Raw genomic sequence first — 24,197 nt, 5'->3', positions numbered from 1 at the left:
ACAGATGGAAACTGTATTTTTTAGCATGTGTATGTGTCCCAGAGCCAACTAAGAATTGGTGCCCTGATTTGCTTTCTACAAGTAGTACAGGTGTCCCAGAGAAATAATGGGTGGGAGATGGACGGGGCTATCTGCAAGAAGGGAGGTTTCTTCATATTGTCATTGCAAGTGTCAGGATTTTTCCTTCTTCCCCACACCATTTTATCTTAACATAAACAGCCCCCTGCCCCCAAAACGTGCCTGACTGAACTGCTAAAGCAACCTAGAATGCTTTTAACCAGACAGGCTGGAGATGGGTCTCCCAGACTACCCTAAACACAGCTTGTCTCTTTCAGGCACCTACAGGAGTCCTCCTGCTACCAACCCCAAACCGTTGCCCCACAGCAGGTAACAATCCCTGTTGCCCAAAACAGGGATAGGAAGCACTGGCATTCCTTGTCTGGCTACACAGTGTTACAGTATCACTGTGCAGCAAAAAAGACTTGATACACAGAAGGCAGAAACCAAGTATTTGGTTCTGTTACTAAGGAGAGTAGGAAGGAGCAAATACCATAATATTGTTAAGGTTGACTTCCTCAAGGTCAGGATCATTGCTTTGTATTAGTTTCAGAGTTTCTTCTACATCTGTTGAGTTTGGTTCCTCATCAGGAACTGGTTTGTACTGTGTGGGCTTAATCACACCTGCAAGTGACAAGCAAGACATGTGAAACAGAAAGCACCCTGAGCAGCAGCATGGTCTCTTCCAGAAGCAGTGCTGGGAAAGGGAAGTGTGACTGGACACAGATGCAAAATGAGAGACTGAACAAGCATTCATCAGCTCCACCTGTGCTCACGTATATACACCAATGCTGCCTGTCACTGGGGCCAACTGGTGCAGGACAGGGTGCCTGCTGCTAAGTGCTCTCTGGGTCCAAACCTGGGTGAGGGAGGACATGCAGCCTAAAAATAATTCCCACTTTGCCTCTGCTAGCAGCTTCAAAGCCAAATGCTGCAGCCTGCTGACACTCTAAATCACTTACTGTTGAGCCCCTCTTTGTTCACGATGGTGGTGCTCCCCAGTGCCTCATAGTACTGTTGATTACTCATCAAGGTGTGCATACCAAGGATGGCTACAGAAAAAGAGGAGAACATGAGTTACTACGGGCTTCAAAGCCAGGAAAAGATGCATACATGCTGTGCTTCCTGTAGTACATCACCTTTCCCTGGACAAGCACAGAACAACATACAAAGGAGGGACCAAGCCTTTAAGCTGTCATAAATACACAACAGGGCTCAGATATGCTCCCTTGTTTATTCCAATGTAGCACAATTCATAGGAGAAGAGGGCCATCATCTTGTGAACAACAACCAGACAAACAGCCGAGGCTTCTCAGCAGCCAATTTGATTCAGCATCACACAAAAACAGTGAGGGGAAGACAATAAAACACTAAAATTGCCATAGGTAGGATTTAACCTAGGGGGTCCAGTCCAGCAGGAGCCCACGCATCCTCATCCCCCTTGGGCACGTGCCACTCACTGTGACAGTCAGTGTGTGAGATGCGCTGCTTCCCATGCAGAGCCAAACCGACCCCTCAGGCAGCAACATACAAGGTATTGACTGCCACCCGAAGCATGGCAATGCACTCTATGTTTTTACTCAACAATGAGCAGGGCAGTGGTGGTGGTGTGCTTTGAACTGATCTGTGTAAGCTTGGAAGTTGACAGTGTAAGAAGCTAAAGCTCTGGTGGCTCAGACAAAATGCAGAAAGTGATGGTATGAACAAAAGTCAAAGATTGTAGGCGACCAAAAGCTGAACTTCTGCCAGTTTGTGTACCTCAGGCTTACAGCTGCAAAACCAATATGAAAATGCACAAGGGGATCTGCTGACATTCGTGCCAGCTGCAAATGGGCAGTGGGAAGCCAATGGCTTAGAAACATTCGAGCAAAGGGTCTGTTTTAAAAATAATTCTGCTACTCACAAGAAGCTCATGTTTGAAAATAAACTGGCTTTTTAATCAACCTTTCTTTTACAGCTATATGACTTTCTAAAGAAAAATGCAGACATGTGAACACTTGCTATAAACAGACACATTTGAAGAAATCTTGGCCTCCAGATGTGCACAGTGGCTAAGGTAAATAAAGGACATAACTCCCTAAAATTCAAACATGCCACCACAAAGGCGCTTTGCTTTCCCATGAGCTGCTCCTCTTATGCTTGGCTGGCATCAGTCTATCACCATTTCCTCAATGCTTGGCCAAGAAGGGCCAAGAGTTGCAGGAGAAGGCTATTCTTGAAGCCCATAACATGAATGACATCTGGTATGGTGTCAGCTCGCTGTAACTCCAGGTCTGGGTTGCACAAGCAGAACAGTCTGCAGCAAAGGATGTGAACAAACACCACCATCCATTCCCTAGCACATCCCTGACTGGATTTTACAGAGCCCAGCAGCCTCTGTCTCAAAGTTTGAGTGAGGCTGGGCACTTTGGGTTTGCTGTTTGTGTTTTAGCTGGACCCCTTCTCTGCCATGTACTCAGAGATAAAGCTTTCGGGAGTGCAAAACAGCCCACAGAAATCATTTGCAGGCTCAGCATTTTGGGGACACACATATGCCCCAAACACAGCTTACTCTGACAACAGAATCTCTCCACCAGACAGGACTGTGAACAGAGGGAAGGATCTGCTGCTATGACCATGCAGGGTTTTGTGGGCTAGAGCTTGTGCTGGTAGACAAAAGAGACCTGCTGTTTGAAAGCCTGGTTCTTGCTGTGTATTATTCAAAAGAGCTCGGGGAGAATTTCTGCCTCCTCCAGCTGACCAAAGACCCAGGAGACCTTCCAGGTCCTGATGGGAGCCACCCACAAGACCTATCCGACTGGCCTTGCCAAAGAAGGGATCCAATACATCATGGCTGACAATGAGCCCTGCTAAATGGGCAGGAGCAAAACGAGCTCCTATAAGTGAGCCTTGCTAAATAGGCAGAAGCAACACTGCCACTGTCAATATTGAGATTTCAGCACAGCTTATATCTCATCAGTTCTCCTGCTGCCACTTCAAGTGCATTCTCCCAACAACTGTAGAACAAGGTGCCCCAAAACAGCATTTCTTTGTGAAAATAAGTGCTGCACAGATAAGGATTAGAAAGGCAGATTTTATAGGACAGGGCTTCACAGGGCTCTAGAAGTACAGAGCAAAACCCAGAGATGCAGTGCGTGGCCAGGGTACATATGTTGGATGCCTTAATGCAGAAATGCATTTCTAAGGTGGAATATGCTGTTATTATGTAGAAGATGTCTAGTTGGGGTGGTTACTCTACAGGCTATCTTACAGACTTCTGGCAAGGAGGATACTGCTAGGGAGTATGGAAGTTTGAAGGAAATGGAACTGGAAGAAGAACCAGTAGCACTGAAATACTCATTGACTGCTACACCAGCAGGGATGCGTGAGCTCAGTAAAGCACCAGGAGGTTGTGCTGGTCTCGGTTGGGACAGAGTCAATTTTCTCCCTAGCAGCTGGTACAGTGCTGTGCTTTGGCATTAGTCTGAGAGTAATGCTGAACCATGACAGTGGTGTTCACATGGTCCTTTGGCTAAGACATATACAATCCCAGTCACAGAGCTAAGTCCACGCTACTGGCTTTGGCAAGATACCAGTACTGTCATCTCTGAAGTGGCAGAGCAAAGAGGCTTGCAGGAGGTCACCTCCATTCAGACAACAGTGCCAGAAAAGCAGCAATGGGACACTGCTTGAACCTGCCTAGCATGGAGGTGTAAGCCCCTCAGGTAGGTAGGGGCTGTGCCCATCCTCGCCTCATTGAGCCTCCTGGTGGAGAGCTCACTGTCAGGGCTTGAATGGGGCACCTGAAATTGCTCTGCCACCATCTCCAGCTTGCTGTGCATTTCAACCTGCTTCTCAGTCATCAAGTGCACCAACCTTTCAATGCTGGATTCTCCTACCTGTGAACTAACACTCACAAATCTGACTGACCGCACAAATCGCAATAAAACCATGGCTTTACAATGAGCTGGAAAAGCTTCTTAACAAATCACATCCCTGAGCATCCATTGCAGGTCAACTCTAACCTGACAGCTCTTATAATATGTTACACAAGAAATCCACATTCTCACTGGGTCTGCTTGATTGTTTCCGAGATTTGGCTCGAAAAAAGCTATGCTCCTGAAGGTGGTAGGCTGCAATTTGCAAGATTCAGTCAGCAAAAGAGATTAAAAAGCACACTCTGTTCCCTTGATAAATGCCTGGTTGATGAGGGGAAGGCTGTGGACACTGTCTGTTTGGACTTTAATAACGCATTTGACACTGTCTCCCACAGCATTCTCCTGGAGAAACTGGCTGCTCATGGCTTGGATAGGAGGACTGTGGAGACAGTGTTCTCACAGGAGAATGGATAATTGGTACGTAAACTCTGAATAATCCTGAAAGATACAGCAAGGCCGTGAGAGGCCCAAGGAAGCTTAAGCAAGCAAGATAAGAAGATGTAATGAGAACTGTGGACTGTTGGCAAGCTTTCAAGGTCAAGTTCCCACACCTGTGCTTAACCAAGTATATGCTAGTTGCAAAGGGTCTTCAGGACATGTATCCAATCATAATATGCCAAATCACTGTAAGTGAATGTAAGAAATAGTATTTAAGGGGTTAAGGCTTTGTAATAAATGGCTTTTTGTCTGATCATATTGATCTCTGACTGAGTCCATACATTTTCTGCGGCAGAGGACTCTTTCCAAACTTTACTGGTTGGAAAGTGGTTGGATGGCCTGTCTGAAGAAGACTCAAGGGGTGGCCTTATAGCTCTCTACAATTGCCTGAAAGGAGGTTGTAGTGAGGTGGGGATCAGTTTCTTCTCCCAGGTAACAAGTGATAGAACAAGAGGTTACAGCCTCAAGCTGTACCAGGGGAGGTTTAGATTGGACATTGGGAAACATTTCTTCACAGAGAGGTTGCTCAGGCACTGGAACAGGCTGCCCAGGGAAGTGGTGGAGTCACTGTCCCTGGAAGGGTTCAAAAACCATGTAGATGAGGCCCTCAGTGACATGGTTTAGTGGTGGTCTCGGCAGTGCTGGGGTAATGGTTGGACTGGATGACATTAAAGGTCATTTCCAACCTAGTTGATTCTACGATTCTTCTCTCTCCTCAGCTTTGGTCTACGCTGCTGATTAAATTACAAGAGCTGAGAGTACTTTAAACACACACTTCTCTTTTTTTTAACAAAGAAATAAATCCTGTCCAAACTTGCCAGCATTCAGATTAATGGCAAAATGTTCAATGGCTCATTTACCATGAAAGAACAAACAAAAAGAAACTAGTAGCTAAAAAACTTTTTGACTCATGTGAAACTATTTTACCAGCAATGTCACAGAGCTCTGCATCAGAGGCATTAGCAAGGGCTTCCTCCAGTTCCGGCTCCAGGGTCACACTTTCCAAAACAGGATCCATCGGCTTCTGCTTGGGGATCCAAGCTTTTCCTATAAACGCAAAACAAGGTCACTCTCAGTATAGCTACAGCACCTGTCTTACAATTAGCTGTGCAGATGCATTTCCGTGGGTGAGATCTGCACAGTGGAAAGGACGGGGGGCACAAAGACCTAGAGAAAAACTGGAGCAGACGCTGAATCCCTTCCCATTAGGCTGGCCTGAGTCATGCTGAGGTGTGAGCAAGGAGGCACGTGCCAGACACCTCCAGCGGTGGAGCTAGACTTTTTCACCAGCCCAGAGGCTGCACCTACAAAAGCCTGGCAGTCCGTCTGTAGAGGACAATGATGATTCAACACACAGCAGTCAGAAAGCCACGCACAGCCCGACCCTGGACTTCACCTCCTTGAAGGCTGCATGAAAGGGATGGAGATTTGCCAGCTCTCACATGGACCAGAGAGGCCAGGGGCCTGGGGCCAGCACTGTGCAGCATCGGTCCTGCCAGGGAGACAGCTCCTGCTGCTAACTCCAACCACATGGAGACTGGGCAGATGATACATCAGTCAGAAGAGGGTGGAAAGGAGGTAGTGGAGTATGTCTGGCAGCAGGCAGGGATGGCAGCCCGGCAAGCACACGGGGTACAAAGAGAAGCAGGTTTCAGGCAGCTCATTGAGCTCAACATTAGGACAAGGGGGGGAGAGAGACACAGAGGGCATGTCAGATGGAGACCTCCATGCTCTTATCTCCCAGAACAGTAACAGGTCAGAGTTGCAAAGCAACAGGTACAGCTTTTAACATAAAGCTGCTTGTTTGAGGCCCTTTTCTATGAAGGCCTGCCCATCTGGATAAGGGGCTGTGCAGCAAGTGGCACAGTTCCAGTCCAGCTCTGAATGCCGTGGGCTCCTGTCAGACCCCATGCCCAGGATGATCACCAGGCAAGCCACAATGCTTTCTCTGCCAAAGCTGGCTGCATCCCAAGGAGTTGTGGGGCAGCGGGAGTGGTTCGCAGCACTGCATGCAATGCTCCCAGCTCTCACTGCTCACAGTGCCAGCGGGTGAGCAGCTATATTTGTGAAGGTCTGAGATTTAACAGCGGGGCACCTACCTGCGCCTGTCCGCGCTGCCACAGAAGAACACACAGGATGAAGCTTGTGGTGTTTCATACCACCACAGCAGGGAGCAGTCTGTTGGGTAAACCCATCGCTGCTGCAGGGTGGGAGGAGGGATCCCAGAGCAGTCCCCTCCCCTGAGATAATCCAGGATCACTGCAGAGAGATAGCGAGCGCAAAGCTCTCAGCCGGGCATACCAGCCAGGACTATTTTTGTCACCTTCTGAAACCAGAGTCAGCAGCACCAAAGGGGAGAAAAAAAGATCCTGCTGCTCAGGGATGTGCAGAAACAGAAGGGGCTAAATTTAGCCTCAAGGAAGAGGAAACTGTGCTTCAGGCTCCCCTGCTTTGAAATAGAGGCTGCTATAAACAGCCATCTCCTGCCTGCGCACTACCGCCCTGATGAAGAGGGCAGCAATCTGCCTCCTGGGACATAGCTGCTCTAACAAAAATAGTCAGTGTCATATGTGCCTGCACTGCCAGGCACCTTCTTGGTACCCTGCCTGTGAAGGGCTGTTACCCTCAGCTCTGCCTTGGTGTGGGGACCCAGAACCACTGTCCCACTGGACATGTGGCTCAGCAAACTGCACACCATCTGGTCAGTTCAGCAAGGAACAGGAAAAACAGGGCAGCTTAATTCTGCCACCACACAGCAACTCCTCTTGACATTTCAGCGCCATTGAAACTTACGGGGTTTAGTTGTAGAAAGTTTCATATCTCAGTCATGCTTCATTATGAGTTTGAACTTTAAATTAATAGGTGCATTCAAACACAGAATTATATATCATATTGCAGCGTGTATGCACGTGCCAACTCCTACCCTGTCCAGCAGCATGGCCAGGGAGAGCACCTCCCATGGCAAGCTAGTAAATCACCCTTTGAACTGCAAATGCGGTGATTTATTTCCACAGCTGTGAACATATAATTTGCTACCTCTGTTTCACAGTCACTGTAAGTAATGTCTTCACTCAACTGTGTGTTACAAGTAAAATATATTTAATGTGTTTGAGATCACATCACATTGAAATATGATTAGCTCAGACCAGGAGCTGGAGGCTGAAAATGCCTGAAATACCTTCACCTCCTGCTGAGCGCTGCTATTACCTGCTGGGCTAGGGTATGCTTGAAGTTGCTAAATCACTCTTCCTGATAGCACTCAATTTACTTCTTTCAAGGAAAGCGCTTTTCTTTTTTTTTCTTATTCTTGCCTTTTTTTTCCTACAATTACTACCTCCAGTTTTATTAAATGGACAGATTTAACACAAGCTCTTTCACAGCAAGCTATGTGGATCAGTAAGGAGGCAGCTTTGAGAAACACCACAACTTGGAAGCATGCTCACATGCTTAAATTTTAATGCACCTCTTTTTGACATGGGGCAACTAGTAGTGAGAGCAGCACGCAACCAAACCTGCCACAGGGAGATCATGGTACAAGGGGAGACAACAGCAGAAAAAGGCTGCTGAGAAGCTCCTGGAACCCAGAGGCAAGGATTAGACTGAACCATGTCTCACATCAGATGATATTCAGAGAGCTAAGAGGAGCAGGAAAGTCCTTTGGATAATACAACATGTCCCAGGAGAACAGGAAAAGATGCCAGAAGAAGAGGTAAGAGACGAGGCAGAGCAAACCATTTTCTCAAAAGCCCCAGGACCACAGAGTAGAGGTGCAGGGTATGGTGCAGGGAGACAGAAACATGCAAACTGCAGAAGACTTGGAAATGGGGCTGGGGTTGTCAAGAGGTGATGAAGACTAGATAGGAGCTGTTGGGATCATCACAGCTGAGGGGAGCTGTGGGGTTTCTCTATAACAAGATAAAGTTCAGAACGTAAGGATGGGGGATGAAAGGTAGTGCTGGAAGACAGAGTGCAGCCTCCAGAGCTCACAGGGCAGAGGAGGAACAAGAGAGGACAGAAGAGGATGTCTGCCCCAGAGCCTGACACAGCTGCAGTGGGATGGGGACGGAAAGAGGCTGCACAGTGGTACAGCCTTTGTCCATCACTTACCAGATGGTACCCAAATTAGCAAGCACATCAACCTCTTGGACACACCCGAGTTTATCAGCCAACATGGGCTGGAACTAGACAGCAGATCCACCACCCCAGTGGTGTCAAAATGAAGTCCTGCTTAGCAATGCTGGTCAGGCACAGCCCTTTTGTTGTGCACGCATTGTCCCTTCATCACAACACACAGAGTGTGGTGCAAAGGATGACCATACCTCTCTTTTCACCCGTGAAAGGAACCAAGTCTTCTCTGTCTTTAACATCCTTTGCTTGCTTTTCTAGGTGGGCCATGAGTTCCTCCCTTTTGAATGGGCCAGTTGGCGGTTTTTGTGTCTGATCCCGCTGCCTGAGCCCTGCTGGCAGCAGTGCGTTCTGGGCAGAGAGGGGAGAAACACAGGTTATCTCTTCAGGCCTCATCCATCAAACCCTCTCCCCTCTCCAATTTCCTTGTCCTTCTGCGGAAGGTTATCCTGATCTAACCAATTCCCACATAATTTAAAACATGTAATGCTCCTTCCCCCCTACCATTTCCAATTCTGGCTCCACTGCAAGATCTCCATGCTGCCAAGTGGGTGTTTCTCCACAACAGCAGCTTTCTCTGGGAGCTCTCAGTCATCACCTCCTGCTATTCCTAGCCTCTTCCCCACCCTCACCATTTCTGCTGCCTCTTCACAACAGCTACAGCATCAGAACCAAGCTGCTGCACTCAAGTGGTCTTCTCCCTATAGGTGCATGCCAAAGGGCCCACATGCCCCATGTGTCCAAACAAAAAAACAGTTCAGGGAAAGCCATTGTCTCTCACAGAGCAAAGCAGAGAGCTGAGGTGGTCTCCTCTCCTTCATGTCCATCACAAAACTACAGAGAAGGTCACTCCATTCAGAATAAAACCCCTGCAAACCTCAGCCCTTCTGCAAACTGCCTCATTATTCAGTCACATTAGACTCCATGGGAAGTTGCTTTGTGCTTGATACATGTGGCACGTAAGCACCTGCTTATGTGTAAATATAGAACAGCCTTAATGCAGTAAGACTGTTCCCAGATTTGGCACTAAGCATGTTCTTTAAAGCTTTGCTGGATAGAAGTCAACATTTACTTTTTAAGACAACCAAGGTGATTTTGAACACCACACTGATCTTTCCATGTCTGCCTAATAAAAGTAACTCATTATAATTAAAATTTTTATCAGTGAAAACCCTGAGAAGGACAGTGACTAATTGGAAGCAATTAGGCTTGCGCAACCTTAGGAAGCAAGAGAGAAGAACTGCGCTAATGCACAAGGAAGGAGGTGTAGGAAACAGCTTGCTTCCTCAGGCTTCATGCTGCGAGGGATGAGCATGCAATATCTGTGCTTTAACTCCTGTACTCAGGCTATGCCTGCAGTGGCAGATGTTTTTACCTTTACGCACCCTTCGCTGCACACTGCCTGACTCTGCGTCTTCCGAGTCAGCTGTAACCAGCCCATCAGCCCATGCATACACTTAGTCCCAGGAGCCAGCCTGCTCCTCTTAATAATTTTCCTGCGTTGCAATTAAAAATACTGATGATGCAACCACCACTGCCCATCATTTCACCCAGGAACACTAACTGCTTGTGGCAGGAACAATCTTTCACTTGGCAGTGCCCAGCCTCATCATCTAACGTTGCCGTAATACAGGGGCCTGCCAGTTGGCTCTGTGCATCCCCTGCTGGGGCCACAGGACCGCTGCCTCCAAACAGCTTTCATTGCTTGGCATCAGCACACCCAGTGTTTGCATATGTGTAGCTCTTGCTAATATTGGGAGATTGCTAAAAAGCAGTTGCCCCTTTTTGCAAAGCTCTGGGATTTGGATTTCTGCCTAAATGGAGAAAAATACAGAGTGTTTGAAGTTTGCTATGAAAATAACCTCCAAACAATCCACAAATCCCAAAACATTCCTTCCAAGGTGGCCTGATCAGAAGCAAGAGATCCTGTTCCTGCAGGTTTACCACGCTGCACCAGTACTGGCTTACACTGGTGCTGTAAATCACAGCAGAGCGTGCAAACTGGGGCAAGGGCAGAGGAGTATCACAGAAACAAAGTCCCAAGTGTAGCCTGTGCTTGTGATAGCAAAACTGCTGCTCACCTGTGGCCAGTCTCCTCCATCCTTGCACTGAGTACAGACTCTGCACAGGATCCCACTTAGATACAGATTACTAGTTCAGCCCATTCCCCTACAAATACAGAAATGTGTCACCTAGAAATCCCATGTAAAAATTACTTACATCAGGATCCAGCTCTTCCAGTTCATCCTCTAACTTCCTGAGCTCCTCCTCTGTCAGAGCTCCAAGGATCTTGTCTTCATCCAGGTCTCGGTATTTTTCTAGCTCCTTTCTGTAAGACATCTTAGAGGAGTCTCGTGAATCTCACTTTTATGCTGAAAGAGGACCTGAAAAGAGCACAAGAAGCATAACACTGAGTACATGAAAGACGACACGGTGGCCCATCTGGCTGGGGAATGCCAAATACCACAGAGTTGCAGAAGATTTATGTCTAAAGTGTGGCTGACTTCAAAGCCAGGATTGCTCAGACTCCCCCATCCATATCCTACATGCAAGTAAGAGCCCATGCTCCTGAGAGTGGCACAACTTCACTAGCACATTGTCCCATCACAGGCTTACAGGGCAGCACTGAGGAAGCACTTTGTACAGGACCCTGGCTACAGATGTCAAATGATACCAGATATTAACAGAGTGTCCTGGGCATTTATTTCCTTGAAAGACAATAAATGAGAAACCATAGACTGCAGCTCTCACGCCCTTACAAGCCCCCAGTAACACCTCTCTGCATATGGCACTCCAGATAACATAGTCACCAGATGGGAAAACAGATCTGTGGCATCACTGAGTGCCTCTGAGCCCTGCAAGCCTCCACAAGGCTGCAGTGCAGCACTCCTCTTCATGTTTTAAGGCCAGAAGGAGATCAAGAAGTATTATCCACTTGTGTTCAGGAAGCTGCCAGTTGAACGTGCTGTTTAGTGACCCACCTTCCCCAAGAGAACACGTGTTTTGCTGCTGTAAGCTAAGCAGCTGACCCAAGCGTTACTCCACACCTAAACCAACCCTTCAAGATGAGTAGGAGGAGTAATGTACTAGCTGACCTATCTGTATAAGCCCTTCTGACCCAGGGGTTCATCCCATGTCTCCTACTATAAAATGCCATACGCAATCACACACACGTAACTGACCTCTGCCAGCTCTAAAAGACTGTAGTAGACCTACAAAGGTTAATGTGTTTAAAATATGCAAATGAGTTAAACATACACTCACTACAACACACAAAAACATGTTCAATTCTGCTTTTTTGCTGAAATTTCCATAGAACAGTTGGCACATATAGGGGTCTTTGGCTCCATTTTTGCACAGGGTATTGAACTCTGGGTAATTTAAACTGGCTTTTCCTACAGGTTAAAGAAGTCCTGTTATTCACTCAAGTGGCATTTACATTAAAATAACAGCAACGCCTGCTCATTTTCTCAAGGAGCCAAACTGAGTTTCAATAAATGGCCTCTTTTCAGCTTCTGCAGTGTCAGGGCCATACCCCAAGTCACATCTCTCCAGCTTTGCCCATACTCTTTAGGGCAGATCATGTTTTCATGATCGCTCTTCATTAGCGGAGAAGTCTCTTTATGCCACTTACAGCACAGCTGCTGGTCCAGATAGGAGAATTATCTTTAGCTTGGTCACAAAAGGGCACACTAACACACACATGGCTTGCCAGCAAGCCCTTAAATTTAGAGCTCTCATCTGGTCAGACCTTTGGTGTCCCACTGGTGTGATGGCAATTCTTGCATCACTCGCATTCCTACCACTCACCACTTAGGAGGTGGAGCGCCAGGAAACGTTGCCTCCTGGATGGGAGGAACAACCCCCAAGGCTCCTGCAGGGGGTAAAAACCAGCTTTTTGTGGACGGTTTACTCCATACAGTCAACCTGCAGGCACCAGGGTCAAGGGTAGCAGAGGGTGAAGGAGGAAGCAGGAGCAATGGTGGATCTGGACAAGCAAGGCAGTGGGGACTCCAGCACTCCTGCGATTTACCAATCCCTGCAGCAGTCAGTGCAAGGCACCTCGAGCTGTGAGACTGATGTGCAGCAGCCATGCAACCCTGCATGGGTCAGGCTAGGAGCCACGTCCAGCAGCTCAGCCCCAGCAGGGCTGCCCTTCTGGTTGGCATAGAGAAAAGCAGAGCCTTTATCACAATCGCACAGCGAGGCCAGGCCAGGTTAGATGGGGTTTTGAGTAACACGGGCGAGTGGAAGGTGTCCCTGCCAATGGCAGGTGGGTTGGAACTGGATGATCTTAAGGTCCTTTCCAATCCAAACCATTCTATGATTCTATGAAGAACAAACACTTGTCATTACAGCAATTTATTATTCTGATGTGAGAGAGCCTAGAAAAGCAGCCTGGACCTGGATCTGGAGATGTGCCATCCCACTGCAACCTTAGCTTAAAGCACACAAACCACTACTAGCCTGTATTTCATATTCAAGTCTTAGTTTTGACTCCCTTGCTGTAGAAGCAGCCAGAGCTAAGAGCAGGCAGGACAGCAGTGGATAACCCACCCTGTGCTGATAAATTCCCTGTAATGACTTAAAACACCCACAGCTGCCATGCACATGGCAACCTCCATCTTGGTGACGTGTGGACGACCACTCCTGAGGAAGTCCCAGCCCCTTTCTAGCCATGGTGGCTCAAGTGGGATGGAGCTCGGCGGCGCTGACCTTGTTGCCTCCTGCCAGAAGGACGGAGACTGTCAGCACTGAGAGGCGAAAGGCGGGACAGACATCGGACATCAGTGCGCACAGGGAACGCTTCTGGAAAGCGCTTCGGGTTTCAAAGCATCCTGCAGAGATATGAAGCCGGGGCTGCATATAGCAAAGGCCCTGAGGGGTGAGGACAGGTGCAGAGCCTGCTGAAGCATGGCCCAAATCCCCATGGGGAGAGTTCTGTTCCCTATGTACCCCAAGCAGACCTGCTGGGATGGGACAGGGTTCTCAGCCTCACTGGTGCAGCCACACAGTGCCAACAACCCCAGAGCTGCCGCAGCGAGAACATCATGACATGGTGCAGGGTACTGGGTACCGCTCCATGCCACTGGACCAACCCTGCTGGCTGCAGCCTCCAGCATCAGCATGTTCACTTGCTCCCCCTTATCTCCACATCCCTGGCCTCTCATGCTAAGGAGTGCTGGGAGAAAACACAAAATAGCCCATCTTTCATGTGAAAGTTTTATTCCTCTTCTAGTTTTTGTCAGCAAAATAGTCCAGAGTCTTTATCTTGGAAATGTGTCACAATGAGGACAATCAGCCATTGGAATAATCACCACAGGGATGTGGTGGATTCCTCACTGTTGAGTGCTTCTAAAATTTAGCGGGAAAGGGTACTGGGCTATCTTGTCCAGCCTGTGCTTTTGCCAAGAAAGCTTCAACTAGATGATCCTTGAGGTCCCTTCCAACTTGGTATTCTGCTATTCTATGATCTGCTGTAAATGGACAGAGGGCTTTGTACTGACGGAAATAATAAAGCAGGTAAATTCTGCCTAAGCATAACTGTTTTCACTTATACAACGTGCTGGAACAGCCACTGCCACAAACAGCTCTTCCTGACCCCTGCTAGGGTTGAGACATTGTTTAACACAGGTCACCCCACACCTGCACTCCAAAGCAACCCAACACCTCCAGCACAACTCAGTATCATATCCACATGTGAAATCCAGGACATCCACGAAAGAGTTAACCCTAAGTCACCACAAATCTGTTCCATCAAGTCTACTATCAATGCCTTCCTAAGCAGCTTGTATTCTTGCGATTTTCATTAAACCTACCACTACACTTTTAATTCAATCAATAAAGGAAGCATCACACCAAAATATATATGTAGCGTACAGGAGCTGCACAGGACTAATGTTATTACAACTTTAACTCCTCCAAAAATTGAAATTGATATTGACTACAACGACAGCAAGGTATTGGGTTTCATTGTCCAAAGTATTCATCAGACACATGAGAAGACAGCCCAGACACTTGCACTTGGTGAGACTGAAGAGCACACAAGTTGGTACACATGAAGACCAATAAAAAGATTCAAGGAGGAAAATTAAATCATGTGGGAGATGAACATACACCACAGGTCATCTACGCTGGAGACTGTTCCTATCATGAATATAGGAAGACAAAATAAATCAATGGCAAAAAAAGGACAACATTTGGGATTATGATGGGGATGGGACAGTTTCTTTCTGAAGGATCCAAACCCACTGAACAAATGAGTGTTGTAGGACATGTGAAAATGAAAAGCATCCCATATAACACTGGAAATACTCCTTTCACTGCTCTACAGCTGTACAGCCCCCTACAGCACTATGCCTTTCTGGGACACTGAGAGTAGCACCGACCCCTCTGCAGGGAACCAGTGGAGACCTCGGAGGGTGATCCACATGGGATCAGAGTGTCCTATCCACAGCATAAAGCAGAGCAGGCACAGGGGCATGGTCATAGAATCATGGAATGGTTTGGTCTGGAAGAGACCTTCAAAGCTCATCTACTCCAAGTCCCCTGCAACGAGCAGGGACATCTTCAATTAGAACAGGTTGCCCAGAACCACATCCAGCCTGGCCTTGAATGTCCCCACCACCTCTCTGGGCAGCCTGTGACAGTGTTTCACCACCCTCTTTGTAAGGAATTTTTCCTCATGTCCATGCTTACGGCTCTCAGGTGTGCACGCAGGGAGGGCCAGCACAGGGCAGCAGAGGGCTCAGGCTGCAGGAGGCTGCCTGGGGAGGCTGCAGAGCTGCACAGGTATCGCCAAGTGAGGACATGGGCAGGATCATCCCCCAGTGCTCTGGTAACCCCAGGGAAAAGAACAAACAAGAAAGCAGAACTGGGTAAAGCAACAGGAACAGCAGCAAGCAAGACAGAGTCCAAGAAAACACAAAGGTGTCACAGAGGAAACGTGAAGGCTGATTTCCCCTGGCTGCTGCATAATGTGGTGATGGTGGGCTCACACATGTTCCTGCTGCAAAGTCCAGCCTCAACCTGCACAACCTCCCATGTGCACCAGCACGGAAACTACAGAAAGCCCTTTGCATACATGAAGAGGGAGGAAGAGCAACAAATCTCAGCCAAGATACAGGGCTCTTTGGCAATAAATTCTGTTATCAGTCCAAGCCAATCCCCAATTTCAGTGTTTTGCAGCAGGCTTCAGCATCAGGAGGCCTTGGTGCACCCCAAGACACCAGCCACACTGAATCGCCAGCAAAAGGCATAAAGGACAGGAACTCTGTGTACTCTGTCCCCAGTGAAAGCCACAGCAAAAGAAATGCACATCCCCAGCCTCAGCCAACCCTCAAATCCACTGGGAAACTTTTTAAGTGCTTTGAATTTGGAAAGCAAGCTGAGGCCTTGGTGTCTCAGACAAGGAGGCAGCCAAGCGGTGTCACCAGCACAGGTATCGATGATTCTTCTGCCAAGTCTGAAGACAAAAGGGCACTCAGGATGGAAGCTGTCCTTCAGCAGTCTCAGATGCAGAAGTTAACCTTGTGAGAATATCCTGGATCAAGAAGAGTTCCTATTTGACTCATGCAGGGTTTTGATTTATGAGATTTATGTATGAGATTTTTTTCATAGCTGAAGTATAAATCTCAGTCAAAGTTCAGAGCTATTATTTTACAGGATGAAAATAACAAACTAATTTCTATCAACCCATCCACAGTTGCACAATGTCTTTTTATTTTTTTTTATTTTACTTCTAATACAAACACCAGGGCTTTTTTTTGAGAAACTACACATCCCTCAAGTGACCATCTCCTATTAGCTCAAGAGAAGTTAAGTACTTTCTGTGCATACACTTAGACCACAGTGAATCACGCAGGTATAAATCCAAGACACATGCTGTGTGTGTAAGAGGAGCAAATCAGATGCAGCTGGTTTCTTGAACGAGGACTGTATTTTCACATGGCCTCTCAGTCCTCTGATAAACCTCAGAGCCATGGGCTAACTCCAATAAAATCTGATGCAGGACTCAAACCCTGATTTCTTGTCAAGGGGCACGTGTGCAAAGGGTCCATCAGCAGAGGTGTGATGTGGAGCAAGCCTAAGCATCTCCTTTATCTGACAGCGAATGGAGGGAGCTGGGCCATTTGCAGGGAGCTGTACAGGCAGGGAGTACAAGAAGCACCTGCGGAAGGGAGATTCACTGGAAGTGTTAGTGCTGGGGCAGATACAGTGGGGATGTAGGGATGAAGGACATTAATACACCAAAAAGTGAGTCTCTGGTGGCTCTGCTGCTCATGGGACAACTTGCAAACCCTGGGCTCGCACCCCAGCATATTTGGGTGCTGGTGTGCAAGAGCCTGAGTTCTCCACAGCTGCCCTGCTGTTTGAGTCACTGGGCACTCCAACACCCGCAGCTCCCAGGAGTTCCAAGAAGGGACCAACAAACTACAGCCAGATCCAATGACAACAGAGGGAAAACTGTGCATTGGCTCCTTCTGCAATCACATCTAAACATGTGAGTCTATGCCAATTCTGCAAAACCCAGTAGGAAACCAGAGCAGGGTACAGGAAGACCTAAATCTGTCCCCAGTGTCATCACACAGCCTTACCCATCCAAAGGCTTAACTGCTGGGTGCTTCTTACTGCTAGTTCCCCTGGTCACAAGGAAAGCAAATGCAGGTGTGCTGGTACAGGAATGCTCCCCTCCCAGCACACAGGCACAAGCACCACACTGGAGCCAGTGGTCCCTTCTCTGAAGACACAACCAGAGCCCAGCAGCAGGTGACCACATGCCCCATACCTGCAGTACAGGCATTCAGAAGTTTACCCCACTGCAAATGAACACACTTTGCTCTCGCTGAATGTCAAGTCTTCGGCTTGAAGAAAAGAAGATAAATAGCTAAACACAGTCCTTTTAGGGGAATTGTCTCCTGCTCATTTTTTGTAGATTATTTGTTAGGCTGATCTCATTTTCTCAGCCAGAGAGGAAATCGTCTTTTTAACAAGCCATAAACACAGACCAGGCTGCAGTGTCAAGCACCACTAGTCTACTTGCACTCTGCATCACCACCTTGAAAGTACGAGATGTTGAAATGTCTTGTTAAAGCCACAAGAGACATCCTACAGACGCTGCACTGGATTCGCAGTCCGAGCTGCACTAGAAAGCATATAGACAGGAGGTCCACAGAGGGCATGCCCCTCTGCTTAGCACCACTGAAGTCCAGTTTGATGCCCCCCAGAAGAAGACAGGTCTTGACAAAGCTGAAGAGGCTCCAGTGCAGGGCTGTCAGGATGGGCAAGGAGGCAAGGACACAGAAGTTGCAAGGAGAAATGGAGGCAACTGGACTTCTTCAGCCTGAAGAAGGATGCAGTGGGATCTAATTGCAGTCATCCACTGCCTAAAGGGAAAGGATTTTGAGAGAAGACAGAACCAGTCTTTCCTCAGAGGTGCACCGGGGAAGGGAATGGGCAATGGGAGCAAGCTGTGGCAAGAGGAAAACTGCCTTCTGCGAGAGTGGTGTAACCGTGGTACAGGGCCCACAGAGGTGGTGGAATCTCCATCCTTCGTATTTGATACTCAGCTGGGCAAGGCACCAGGCAACCTGACCTAGCTCTGGGGCTGGGTCAGGTTCTCCTCCTGCTCAGAAGAGAGCACTGGACCACAAACTTCCAGAGGTCCCTTACCCATCTAAACTTCCTGTGATGTGGTCCCAGAAGAATGCACAGGTCTGTCCAACTGGCAGGCTCCTCCTCTGAATGCCCGGAGGTGATTTCACAGGATGGGAAACTGGCTTCAAGCTGATCCCTGCATTTCTCAAACACTTGGTTTCTGCACTCACTTCACTTACCCAACTGAAGCAAAGTCCTCACTGCTGTGATTCAAGTTTGAATCCCGATTCTGGTTCAACACAAGGGGGTTTAACTGCCTTCCTGTGAAGCAAACTGTTGTTAAACCATTATGAGCTCAGACACGGTTGAAAGTCACCTTGGCTAAGCCCCTTGCTCTTGCAGCATGAGAGTGAGTTGCTCAACTTCCAGACCACGATAGTACCTTGCTCTGCAGTTTTCTCACACTGAGAAGCCCTTGTGCAGCTTGCGGAATAGACAAGCATCAATACAACAGAGCACAGGAGGTGGCTGATGTCCCCATCCCCTGCTCAGCTAGCAGTGCCCATCAGGCGTACCTTTGTACCTCAGCCTTTGCCCTGCAGAGCTCAGCAGTGCCAGCACATTCATGCCCTGGATGAGAAGAGTGGACAGAAAAAAGAATGCTCCAAACAATGAGAAGCTCTGACATCAGATGGAGAAAACAGAGCTCGGCACTCATCCTCATTGCACCAGGCAAGCCAGCCATCAACTAGAAAGACTGAGGCCGTCTTAAGCTCCTTGCAAGAGGCTCCTGCCTAGTAAATTCTAACAGGGAATCCGCTGTCCCTTCAGGAAACTCGGGACGTTTCCAAGGTAGATCTGGATTTACTCTGGTTTGTTAAAAACCTCACAACCAGCAACTAAGACACAGTGGAATTTCTATTTGAAAAGAAACATCTCGAAGGAGACATCTTGGATGTATCAAAGCACACTGTGACTTCTGCCTCTCTAGATGACATCAGCCATGCAAAACACATAACGTTATCCAGAGTCACTGTCGCCACCGAAGCCTAAAACAATGAAGATCAATTATGCTGTGGACAACACTTACTGATACTGCAGCTTCATTCCCATGCCAGTGCGGACATTCCCATCCTTGCACTTGGCAGTCCCACAGCAAACAGGTTGTTCTCTGAGGTCACGCATGCAGTAGGGAAAGCTCCCTGTGCTTGAATAAAGTGGCTTGGCACTGCCTTGGCAGGGATTGGACTAAATGGTCTCCAGAGTTCCCTTCCAACCCTAATGATTCTGTGACCTCTCCCTTCACCCTCTGGTGCCAAGGGAAGTCTTACACTGGCTGCACTCTCTTGGCCCTCCTATCCTCAACACCCCTGCAGCCTGCAAGTCACACAACTCAATGCTACTCTTACCACATGGTCTATCTTATCAGGGTCATCCAGAAAATCACCTGGATGTCTGATGACCAAGCCACGCATAATGGTGTCAAACCCTGCACAATCACAAACACAAGCCATTCCAGCTGTACCTTCTGTTTAGGAATGCGTGCATACTTTTAAGGGACACATTGTAAACACACTTATGGGTTCTCCTATTCGGGGTGAGGTTCTCTGATGCAGCTGGCATGTACTTATTTGATTAACTACTAATCCCTATGAAAGGCGTGTGGGTACACTTGAGTCATTAGTGACACCAGTTCCTGCTCTGTAACTGATCCCTTCCACTTGGAAACTTCACAGCCAGCCTTCTCTGAAAAGGGATCTTTGGGTTCCTTTCCTGAACTTCTGTTACTCCTCAGATGGACTCCTGCCTCTTTGGCACACTCCAGCTGAAGGGAGCAGCTGAACCTAAGGACGCCATGTGAACACAGGAGCAGAAAGGCTTCTGTCTTGCACTGAGCAGGCACTTGGACACTTCCACAGGCGACGGCAATGTCCTGTAGCTCAAAGGTCCTGACAGACAGCCCGAAGCAAAGCACTATGAGCTGTTCGTAACACACCTACATCTGCATATTCCTGATCCCACCTCACTGCTAGTGTGGCTGAGGCAGGGGAATTGCAAGTGAAATGCTCCCTCAAGGTGCCACTAATAAACCCTAGATATGTTGATGCTTAATGAACACTGGAACAAAACAAGTACTGTTCCAGCAGCAATGAGTATGTGGTGTATACTGAGCACCAAATCTGAATGAGACATTTTACAGAGGTGGGACCTTTACTCAGCCCTCCAAGGCTTGAAGAAACAAAGATACCACCTCCAGCTATGAGAGCTAATAAACAGCACAGTGCTGGGATGGGACAGAGCTCTGGGAAGGCATTCCTCCTTTTCCACACTTCTCCCACCACATCTGCTACCCACTGCTGCCATCTGGACTGGCACTGGACTGGCCAGCTGGACTGGACCCCCTTTGGTCTGACCCAGGACAGCCTCTGATATGCGTTTATCTCATTTACCAAGAACAAGTAGGAAGAACTCCCTCCCAGGAAGGCGATGCAGCTCTGAGACAGGGCACTGGGGAAATGGGGTTTCCACCTCTGTGGGTTTCTACACATAGGCCATATGAAGCCACAACCTCCGTGGGTGAGGAGAGATCTACTGTGAGCTGCGGATGGACCAGAGAACCACGGAGCCACCAGCAGCGATGCGGTTCTGTGACAAAACACATGTGTCCGCTTAGGAACATGGAGCTACGGAACACAATATCGCCTGTTTCTCCCAAGAGTCAAAGTAAACTTTGACTACAAGGCCCTGCCTTGAATAAAGAGGTGAAGACAGAGTCTTCCTCATTCACAATTCACAAATGGTCATCAACTACAGAGGAAAAAAGTCAGAAAGCAGATCCCAGCCTCCTCCCCTTGGGCTTTCACAACAACTCCACCTGCTTGGAAAACAGTGAAGCAGCAAACAGGAAAGTAAAAATAATTCATCTGCAAACATCACGTTCAGCAGCACATCACTCTGCGGGCTGCAGTTACACACCAGGCAACGGGACAGATGCTTCTCACAAAGGGATCTTTCAGGATCTCCTGAAAAGGTAAATCAAACTATCCTTATGGTGAATGAAAGTAAAACATGAGCAAAGGAAATCAGGAATGAGAGAGCCTATCTCCACATCTGTTTGGTCTTCCAAAATCAACAAGCAGGAGGGGAGAAAGCAATATATGCCTAATACTGTGCAAAACCATGTTTGTTATCTGGAGAAAAGCCAGCAGACTCTCCTATGGAGAAAACAACAATATGAGCCAGGCTGCAAAACAAAGCAATGCTGAAAGGGAAAAAGTAGCAGTAGTACAAAAAGAGAGCCCTGCCAGGACAAAAACAGAGACCTTGAAATGAGCAGCAGTGAGCATACAACGCAGCATGCCTGTCAGAATACCCGAATACATGTACACTAGGGTACAATAGGTAGAAAGTGTGCAAGAGCCAACAGTGCAGGCTCTTCTACACCACTACTAAAGGCATTGGGCTCCGAGCACCACGGTGCTGGCAAGACAGTGCTTGGCTTTAATGTTGTGTCCCAGCTCGTCTTTCCAAGCTGACAAAAGATGAAGGGCTCCCTATCATAACCAGAAGCAGGGCTGGCTTGCTCAGAAGGTTGTTCACTATTTTTTCCTCTATCAGACAGGGTGAGAGAAGGTGCCACCTCTCGGCACAGATCTTGCCTCTTTGATGAGAAGTGAGGAATTCATTCCCACGTGAGCTGGCGAGTCACACACTAAGAAGGGATTTTATACAGACCTAAAAATAGCTGCAGCCACGTGGCTGAGCACCCTTCTGGCTCAAAGCCCGATTCTCAAGGAAAGATGTAAAGCAACAAGAGACAGGACCTCTGCCTAGGGGTCCAGAGCAGGGGGCAGTGGGCAACGGGTTCTGCCCCACAAACCGTGCAGGACGGCTTCAGAAGCAGAAGCCAGCAGATGAGTACATCAGGATGGCTCTTGAGTGAGGGCACACACTGCGTCCAGCAGAGCGAAGGAAAGTTATCTTTGAGATAGGCAGCACCCTCCAAAGCAAGTCAGTGACTAACTCAAGATAGAGCGAGCTCAACCCATGGAAAACACGCTACAAGGACTCAAGGAATCTTTCCCCTCGGCGCTAATGTCCACTTTTCCCGTACAAAAGCAGCGCAGCTTTCTACTGATCCATGCCCTGGAAAACTACTTCCCACCAGGGCTCACAGGGTTACAAACGCAACAGCAACAAAACGCAACTACTGGCGCCCTCCGCAACACACTCCGGGCCGCCCCGCACCTCCCGGCGCTGCCCGCGGTCCCCCCGACCCGCTCCGCCGCGGATACAAGCGATCGCGTCCCGGCGGGGTGCCGGAGGCTGCACCGGGGCACAGCCGCAACGGCGGCTCCGCGCACCCCGGCGCAACGCAGCGATCCGACGCTGCGGGCACGGCCACCCGCAGGCAGGCAGACAGACAGACAGACAGACACATAGCTAGACGGATGGACAAGCAGGCAGGGCAGCCGGGCACCATGCGAGCCGGTCGCTCGCAGTGCGAAGGCGGCCCGTATTTATGTCGAGCCGGTACAGTCCGGTACGGGCCAAATAACTGTGCCCAGGTAAGAGCTGGGCCGGACCCGCCACCCCTCCGCCCGCTTACCGCACCCGTGAGCCGAGCCGAGCCGAGCCGAGCCCGGGCGGCGCGTCCTGCCCGTGCCGGCTGCGCCGCTGCTGGGGGCGGGGGGGCGGCCGCGGCCCCAGCCCCGTCCCGGCCGTCACTCAGCGGGGCCCGGCCCCACCGTCCCTCCCGGCCGCCGACAGCTGTGCCCGTCTCGGCCCCCGCCGCGGGTGCTGACCCCACGCCTGCACAGCGCGCTCGGAGCGACCGGCGCGGGGCGCGCAGGGGACCCCGCACGGCGCAGGCAGCGCTAGCTTCCAGAGGGTCTGCCTTGCTGTTAGCGGAGCTAACGCAGCCGCCTGCCCCTTGTCCCACAGCAACTTCCTTCGGAGCGCCGAGCCAGGTGCCTCTGCAAAGCGCCTTAAGGCGTGAACGCCTCGGTTCGTGGGGACACAGGCTGCTGCGAGCACCTTGAGGCTCCTTCCTCGCACCACTGGGGTCTCGGGGCTCAGCCACCCCAAGCCCAGCCACCCGCGCTGCTGGGGCACTGGGGCTGCATGGGCACAGATGCCATCGGTATCAATGCACCTACTAATTCCACATCTTACTTTACTCCCTGTCAATTTGCCCCATACGTCCAGTGACAGCCACCTGCCAGGGCAACTCCAAGCCTGCCATCAGCCTTCCAGCCTCATGGTGTCAACAGTTTTAACAATGTTGATGCTAAATCTCCTGTCCCCTCTTTGAGTCACCATAAAGCCTCCTGAATTTGTCCTATATTCTTCTTTAATAACTCTCCCATAAAGTGTCAGTCCCAAGCTTCTCCTTCTCTCTGCTGCCTGTTCTCCACCAGCAGCCACATGCCAATAGCAGAGAGGGCCCCAGGCCTGTCAGTCCACACGAACACTTCTCACTTCCCAGACCCAGTAATGCCCTTCATCTGAAATGGCCCCCGTCTCCATGAGATGGTACCTGGCTTTTTTTTTCCACAGCTTGCCATACCGCTGATGTGCTTGGCACTGAGATTCCTTGTCCATGGTGTCTGGAGAACAACATGTGGTTAACCCTGGAAATACTACTCACAGCTGGGCCAAATGAAGGATACAAATGGGAACCCTGCTGAGCACCGGATTCAGTGCATGCCTGGCAGATATAAGCAGGATTATGGCCCTGGACACTGGCATCATCCCAGCTTCCAGCAGCAGTGAAAAGGACACTTGGAGCCACCCAATTCACCCATTGACTGGCACAAATATCCAAGTCACTTAAGGCTGAAGAAGCTCAATGGATACCAGATCAGACATACCCAGATGCCACTATCTACACTACCTGCTTGCCAACTGTCTTTCTCAAGGATGTGGAAGCTGTGACCAGCTCTGGAAGAGTTCCACCAGCACCACCAAGCTTCCCTACATGCCCATGTTGGCACTGCTCTCTGAGGTATGCACAAGACACTTCATTTTTATCCCATCTGTCTGCTGATCAGGTCTAGCTTT

At 49.1% G+C, this 24,197-nt stretch overlaps 1 protein-coding gene across 2 annotated transcripts in view; it reads right to left on the bottom strand.

The window, feature by feature from the left end:
• Nucleotides 1-24,197, bottom strand: part of TMOD1 (tropomodulin 1) — a 37,132-nt gene that overhangs the window by 6,329 nt on the left and 6,606 nt on the right. Inside the window, exons 1-6 of one of the 2 annotated variants that reach the window (XM_057408915.1) lie at nt 22,744-22,849; nt 10,758-10,921; nt 8,732-8,888; nt 5,340-5,459; nt 1,020-1,109; nt 551-681 (exon numbers count right to left, since the gene is read on the bottom strand). In XM_057408915.1, the coding sequence (XP_057264898.1) occupies nt 551-681; nt 1,020-1,109; nt 5,340-5,459; nt 8,732-8,888; nt 10,758-10,877 (618 nt within the window). In that variant the 5' untranslated portion in view covers nt 10,878-10,921; nt 22,744-22,849. Of the gene's footprint in view, nt 1-550; nt 682-1,019; nt 1,110-5,339; nt 5,460-8,731; nt 8,889-10,757; nt 10,922-22,743; nt 22,850-24,197 lie in introns of those variants that run through there. The other variant, XM_057408916.1, reaches the window with a different exon arrangement.

The sequence above is a fragment of the Pezoporus wallicus genome, unplaced genomic scaffold (genome assembly GCF_028554395.1).
Source record: "Pezoporus wallicus isolate ANWC-B61680 ecotype Strahan unplaced genomic scaffold, APGP_CSIRO_Pwel_v1 contig_7292, whole genome shotgun sequence".
In the NCBI taxonomy this organism is placed as follows: domain Eukaryota; kingdom Metazoa; phylum Chordata; class Aves; order Psittaciformes; family Psittacidae; genus Pezoporus; species Pezoporus wallicus.
This window is presented reverse-complemented; position numbering and strand designations above follow the sequence as displayed.